At 44.5% G+C, this 7,704-nt stretch overlaps 1 protein-coding gene across 7 annotated transcripts in view; it reads left to right on the top strand.

Moving 5' to 3' along the window:
* The first annotated feature begins 63 nt into the window (after nt 1-63).
* The window catches only part of cpeb3 (cytoplasmic polyadenylation element binding protein 3), a 50,308-nt gene continuing 42,667 nt past the window's right edge, over nt 64-7,704 (top strand). For 2 of the 7 annotated variants that reach the window (XM_061789291.1, XM_061789290.1), the window contains exons 1-2: nt 654-1,181; nt 1,365-2,182. In XM_061789291.1, the coding sequence (XP_061645275.1) occupies nt 1,007-1,181; nt 1,365-2,182 (993 nt within the window). In that variant the 5' untranslated portion in view covers nt 654-1,006. Of the gene's footprint in view, nt 354-653; nt 1,284-1,364; nt 2,183-7,704 lie in introns of those variants that run through there. The other 5 variants (XM_061789294.1, XM_061789293.1, XM_061789296.1 and 2 more) reach the window with 5 other exon arrangements.

The following is a 7,704-nucleotide window of genomic DNA, read 5'->3' as shown; positions in this document are numbered from 1 at the left end:
TTACATTAGTAGGAATGTATTTTGCCTTTGACGTGTTGAAAAAAAATGGACAAGATCAAGTGTTTCTATTTAGCCTTCTGTTTGCCTATTGTAAATTCAACATTATTACTCCTTCGGTGTAGTTTTCAGGCAAACAAGTGTCGTTCACGTCAGAGCTGTATTTTCATAAACTACAACTCCCTACAGCCTCTGCGGCATCATCCATGCGCCGCAGTCAATCAGCTGTTGAAGCGACTGCTGACTACCTCGGAACAAGGGTTGCTCGTTTGTCATTTCTAAAGCTAGACGAGGCAAACCGAAATATATTTATCCCCCCTCCCCCCCTCCGAGTCCCAAAAGGTTGAACGATAAAGGTAACTTGGCGATAGCTTGACAAACGGCTGCGGTGCATGCTTGCTCGTGTCGGGGGACACATATGGATTAAAGGGGGATTTCAAGGCAAGGCAGGTCCATGGAAAGGATCGCACGTCGTTAGTGTGCCAAAGTGTTCTTTGTAAACTCACGTTGTGGCAACGCGTTGAACGAAGACGACAGTTAGGCTGTTGTGATGACCTTGGAAATGTACTACCGCTTGGGGTTGGGTGGGGGGGGGGGCGGCGGATTAAGTGCTGCTGGGGTGTGTGCACTGCAGTTCTGCTGCGATGACCTGAAACTTCTTGTTGTCAAGCAGCTCAAATGATGCGCGTGTGTACATTTGTTTTGGAGTTGCGTTCAATGTCCGGTCAACGAGTCAAATGATATACATTGTATAAGAAAGGATATTCGAAAAGGCACCGTTTCCGGGGCTCCATCCGTGTCACTGCGGACCTCGGCCAGTGCGCTCCCGTTGAATAACAGGACGTTTTTGCGTCCATCTACCATATTCGCAGCACGCGCATTAATAAAGCATTGTAGGTGCGTCACTGCGCGTGGACCAAGTGTGTCAAGTCATGCATAATAACTGGCCGGATGGGTCAAGGTGTCTTTTTTCTTCTCCTGACGGAAGGGCAGCTGTATTTACCGACGTATGCAAATGAGCACAGGGGAGGTCCTATGCCCACACGCCATTCAGTTTCACGTTGCAGTTTCGAGTTTCCTGCGTGGAAGGGGAAAACGCAACGTGGCGAAATCGGGTGACTATCTCCACGTATGTGCTCCGTGTAATTCATGGCGTCGAGGAGTCCTTCTGATACAGTCTTGGAGTGCGTTCGCTTTCGATTCAATGGGTGATCGCGGAATGGGTTTTATTGCACTTGTGCGGGCCTGTTAACGTCAGATCCTCAACGGAGTCGCTCCACTTGTTGGTCAGGCGCGGCGGCCCTGCAAATGTGCCGTGCGCTCGGCTGAAATATAACAATGACGTGTTGAATACATTTGTTTTGCAGCTCCTCAAACCATGCAGGATGATTTACTGATGGACACAAACACAGCCCAGGCTCACCATCGGCAAGATCCGACGCAAATAGACCCTCCTCCCTCCTCCTCCACCCCGACCCCGTCATTGGAGCCCTCTTCCTCATCGCCGGGGTCGGAGAGTCCGTCGACCGGGAGCAGCACTACGGACAAAGTGTCCATGGAGTCACCGATCCTGGCAGGGTTGAACTTCCACCAGCAGCCACAGGAGACCGAAGGTCCCATTTCCTCCCCGTCCTCCTCTTTCGGAAGCACTTGGTCCACGGGGAACACCGACGTGGTGGACGAAAGCTTTTTCCGGGGAATACCTTCCGTGAACGGGACGATGCTTTTCCAGAACTTCCCCCACCACGTCAACGCGGTCTTCGGGGGTCACTTCTCCCCGCAGATGGGACTCGGCCCCCAGTCTCAATCTCAACGGCATCAACAACCGGCGCAGCAGCCCCAGCACAGATCCCCGCTCAGCCCCGGCCGAGGCCCCTACCCCCAGAGAAACGCTTATCAGACCATCGCTAAAGGGTCCTCTTCCGCCGTATCGTCACCGGCTTGGAATAATCACCAAAACGCCGGGTGGAGCACCGGCTCCAACCACCCTTGGAGCGGGCTGCAGGCAGGCAGGGACCCACGCAGAGCTCTTTCCTCTCCTGTGAGCCCAATTTCCCCCATGAAAAAACCTTACGGCAGCAATCTTATCGCACCGCCGAAATTTCCAAGACCCGGGCCCCTCACCCCCAAGGCCTGGAACGAGGACGGCGCCTTCAGGACTGACAGCAATTTGCTACCTTTCCAGGTAAACACACTCCCGGGTTTAGAACTTCTCAATTAATCCTCATTGTTAATTGGATAGGGACAAGATGGTCTAATCATATACAGTAGATTCATGTTCAGACTTTAAGTTTGAGAAATATTGCTTTATTATTCATGCCATTAATTTGCCCTTATTGTTAATTGCAGCCAGCACCTCAATATGTATTTTGTTGCCGTTTTACAGTGTTTTGATGACAATATGTGTTCACCGTTCATGCCATTCATATAGGCTATATTTTACACCGGATTAAATTAATGGCATATTTTATATAATCTAATGAGTTATTTCTTCTCACATTCAATTGATCAGTTCAGAGTTTCAAAATCAAATACTCTACATGGAGCTGTTTGAATAGTTCTTATTCACAGTTTACTACTAGTACTGAACTACGACTTATAATAATGGTATTGATCAAGGGACCCAAGAAACAGAACGAGAATACCTCTATAATAACCTAACTAATGGTTCAACACACCCTCTTTTCGAGTTCACGCTGTAATGTTTAAATGACACATTCAACAGTATGCTGTGTCTCGACAATGAGCCACCCTCATAACAAGCTACAGTTATTCACAATATTACGCCAATTAGAGTGAGACGCTGAGGAAATTCATTACAGCGTGCAGTTTGGTGTAAACGATGGCATCGTAGCAAGGAGGCAACAAACTTTATTTTGAATAACAAACGATCAGTAATCTAATAAAATATTGATATTCATTGACAATCATCTGTGGGGTTTATCCCAAGCAAAAAGGAATTGCCTTACCAACCTGGATGCTATGTTTTACCCAAATGATTTTGAACCCAGTTTTTAAACAACCTAAGATGTCTTATTCAGTGCTTTTGTACGGTACGTTTACAGCTGTTTAAAGCAATTGGTCACTCCCAACCATTAGGGTAACAAAATGATCGGGAGGCAATAGGGCAATACCTTTCTGTTTAAATCAAACGAAATTGTTGGAGAGCTCCATATTTATATTTAAGAGCAATATCCCCTGTTTGACAGCCTGCTCATACATGTAAAGATCGGTGTGAATGTACACAATTTTCACAGGCTTCATGTTTACTTGTACGAACAGCCTCAAGACTGTTTAAGGGGCCACCTTTCTCAGCTTGGCATATCCAATTGCAAGTAGACTACCTGACTATTGCCAATACTGACTTGTTTTTCACATGGCCTGTCTTTTTTTTTTTTCTTCCCCCTTTGCTTTATTTTGCTGACTGCAAAATGGATTATCATAAGAGGCCAGCTGAGTGCTCTTTCTTTAAATCTTAAGGTGACTTGGAACTTCACATGATGAAAACACAGATTTGGAAGAATATAGCATAAGCCAAACCTGCTAATGTTGTAATGATTTCATATTGTGGGTACTGTGGAGTTTTATGTTCATCAAATAAGACAATTGACATAAATATATAATGCAAGGAGATTCCTTTCACGCTCGACTGGCTTCTCGCTAAAATCCTCTCCAGTACCAAATTGTGGGTTTCTGTGTGATTGATTGGCGACCAGTCCACTCACCCAATGTCACCTGGGATAGGCTTCAGCTTACCCGCCTCCCTAATGAGGACAAGCAGTATAGTAAATGGATGGTTAGATCAATGTATATATTTCCAGTGTAAATATTCTTGCATTTCAATCTTTTCTACCTATCCATGAAATACATGGATTTGTGGCTGTGATGAGTAAATTACTTTTGTATGTGAAAACAAGTCCAAACAGGATAAGAGGATGTTTGCCATACAATATTTTACAGCTCATAAGGTCTTATTCAAGCTCATTATCAGCCTGGTATCTTTGCAGTCACCTTTACCCACTAACAATATCCATTACGCAGTATTTTCCTAGAGGGTCTTTGGGAGCCCACACCACAGCTCACACCTAACTGCTTAACAATTGCAGCCATAATGGTCAAGAAGTTATCACCAGGATGCAAGGTCAGGGTGCCACGTGTCAACTGGTTTGTTTACTGAAGTGAAACTAGAGCAAATTGCTGAGCCAAGCAGCAGGCGGGGCCACAGCAGTCGCATAATGTCACGTGGACAGCTCATGACAGGTGTGCCCGTTGAGGTTCTGAAAACTCACCAAGGGCCGTATTATCCAGATTACGCCATTTGTAAGCGCCTGGACTCGGGTGCTTTTGATTCACTTGGATTCTCCCATTTAGACTTCTTACCCGTCCACCGTGGGTAAGTTGTAAATGAAAGCCGCCACACCATAGAGGTGTGATTGGCTGTCTGGAAATCATCGAACATGGAGTTTCCTAAGACTTGTAAATTTCACTGAACTCTGTGAAAAAGATACAGCACAATTTACATTTGAAAAGGCCTTAGACTAGCCCCAACCTTTTTTGTGCCTTGAACCAGTTTCACATAGAGGCATTTTGGAAGACTGGCATAGAAACAAATAAAAACTAATAGTTAAATATACAACTCATCATTACACTGAATGTAATTGTAATTTAATGGGAGCCATGCGCTTGTTTCTCTTCAGTGAGCTGGTCCTATCTTTGGGAAATCTTTTATTTATTTATTATTTTTTATTTTTTTTCTTCTCTCCTGTCAAAAAACTCCAAAGGCTTGTCTTTTAATTCCGAGTGCATGTGCCTCCGCAGTTTTTGATGGATGTATTACCTCATTTGTGAAGCTGTCACAACATTTAAGTAGAGCTGGTTTGGACTTGCAATAAATCCATACCTTAAGTAGGACTGCCTTCTTGGAAGTTGTAAACTCTTATTCTGTATTCCTTTTTTTTTAAGAAGCTGTCCAAACATGTTTGGTTTTTGACACATTATTGCTCGTTTGTGGCCTTACTTTTTTCCCCATATCATGTGACCGAGTGTTTTGACACAGGCACATGCGGATGCACCTGATTTTCTAAGTAAAACTAATTTCAGACTGATGATAAATCAAATATTTTTTTGTTCAGACAGATTTTGCACTTGTGACCTAGCATCGGAGGGCTCCCGCGCCAGCCTAGCACCAGTGTTGGGGCGGACGGTTCCTTCTGCCTGCGGGTCAGCCTTCGGTGTCGAGGAGGGCTGTTTATGGGCGTGTTGCGCATGATCTGCAACTAAAGATTTGCTCGTGCAAAATTGGACACAAACTTGGTCGCTCATGAAACAAATGTGTAAGATGTCCACCAATCAAGGACACCTGGGATCGCGTCTGCCAAACGTGCAAAATTGTCACGCATTTCATTTTGCACGTTCTCAGACGAATATATGCAAATAGTTAAATTCAGCACTCACAATGTGACTTATCACACCGAAGTCGAATTGCGTTTGTTGATTTTGTGTCTTTAAAATAGCATGTCTCAAGGGCTGGTGCAAACCAGTACACCAAAACAGCCCCAGTATAGCACAGGCTAAATGTGTGGCAAGGAGGGCAACTTTTCCTTTCATGTAAACATTTTTAAATGTTGCAAACTTTATGGTGACGTTGTCTATTTAGTAATGCACAATTGGAGGTTCTGAATGATCTAAGGCATAGGTGTCAAACTCAAGGCCCGGGGCTAGATGTGGCCCGCCACATCATTTTATGTGGCCCGCGAAAGCAAATCATGCTCGTGAACTTCCGTGATTCTTGGTAAAATCTGTACCCAAATTCCAAATTGTCATAATTATAAACAATGTTGAGATATTGCATTTTTCTGTTATCAAACCCTTCTTTACAGTTTGAAATGCTTGCTAGGCACCCATAGCTGACCATGTTTCTTACCTTGTCGATTGACTTTGCCTATCCACTCGTCACATATTCCTTTTTCAATTGGAAAGCCAAAGAAACTCTTGCCACTGTCTGAACCATTTGTACAACCAAATGCCACACAATAAACCATCATGAAATCGCTGAATCATAAGACAACATATACACAAGGATGGGAACAACAGCATGGAACAATAGCCCACAACGGCGAACGAACAGAATGTTTGGCTAGTGTTACGTCACGGTGCCAGAAAGAGACGAAGACCGGAAGGCGCGGCATACAAAAAGCAGAAGGCGCGTTCTTGATCATATTTTTCGATTTAACTGCTGTATATCTGCTATATATTCACTTTGAAGTGGCATATGTGGTTTGTAAAGGGGTTCAAGAGTTATCAAGACAATTTTTAAAATCTTAGTCCTCTGACCTTAAAGCAGGAGGGGCACATACATTGAATTACCATGCCCTCGGGATGAGTTAAATCAAACAAAACATGACTTTAATGCGGTTGGTGGCTTCCCCCAAATTATCGGAGCAGTCGATTTATTTTCTGTAACTCGGTAACGTGTTTGTTTGCCCCTTCCACTAGCATTTCCATTTGTGTCAGTTGAAACTTCATTTTGGGGTTTCGGTGCTCTCCAAAATTTTCCATGTTGAAAACCAACAGCGCTGCCTTAAGCGCAAAAATCTCTTTTAAAACAGATTGCACGCACTGGTGTAAAAGTGGTGGAAACCACCATATTTAAAAGAGGTTTTGCACTTTGGTAGTGCTGATGATTTTTACCATGGAAAATTTAGCAGAGCACTGCAAATAAAAAATACAATTTGAACTAATGGAATAGGAAGTCCATCCATCCATCCATTTTCTGAGCCGCTTCTCCTCACTAGGGTCGCGGGCGTGCTGGAGCCTATCACAGCTCGGGCATCGGGCAGGAGGCGGGGTACACCCTGAACTGGTTGCCAGCCAATCGCAGGGCACATAGAAACAAACAATCATTCGCACTTACAGTCATGCCTACGGGCAATTTAGAGTCTCCAATTAATGCATGTTTTTGGGATGTGGGAGGAAACCCACGCAGGCACAGGGAGAACATGCAAACTCCACACAGGCGGGGACGGGGATTGAACCCCGCACCTCAGAACTGTGAGGCTGACGCTCTAACCAGTCGGCCGCCGGAATAGGAAGTGTTTGTGGAAGATACAAACAAAAGTGTTTCTGACTTGAAGAAAATAAATAGATCGCTCTGAAAATCTTGGGGAAAGCAGCACCCGCATGAAAGGTGTGATTTGTTTAATCAAACTTGCCCCGAGTGTGTAGCAATTGGATGCATGTGCCCAGCCTGCACCACATTGCGTTTAAAACTTGAACCAGCCCACCAGGAAAAACTGCTCTGGGAGAGACAAGCACCAATTGTCACAATGCCCCTAAATGACCCAGATGCAAGGAAATGTAAAGTTGAAAGGAGTTTTGTCATAGGTGATATGACACGACTCCTTCTTGTGACTGGTCCCAAGTCAACCCTTAGATTATTCAAAAGCTCCAAAATGGGATTGCTGAATAGATGATATGTTGTGGTAAATTTTGGTTACTGCATGTTGAAAATATACACAAGCAAAAAAGTTCTTCCTGCCGTTTCTCATTTTCTCTACCCTACGCTAGCGCCACTTTGCATTCTGGTTTTCCACAAACTCAGCCATCTCAATGTGTCTCCGGTTTTATAAATCACAATCACATCCTCCCTTAATGCACAAACTGAGCTTCGTAGCCATTTTGCCTGTTTGGCAGACGCAATCCTGCGAC

The sequence above is a fragment of the Phyllopteryx taeniolatus genome, chromosome 11 (assembly GCF_024500385.1).
Source record: "Phyllopteryx taeniolatus isolate TA_2022b chromosome 11, UOR_Ptae_1.2, whole genome shotgun sequence".
Classification (NCBI taxonomy): Eukaryota; Metazoa; Chordata; class Actinopteri; order Syngnathiformes; family Syngnathidae; genus Phyllopteryx; species Phyllopteryx taeniolatus.
Note: the sequence above shows the minus strand (reverse complement) of the source record. Positions and strands in the feature narration are given on the sequence as shown.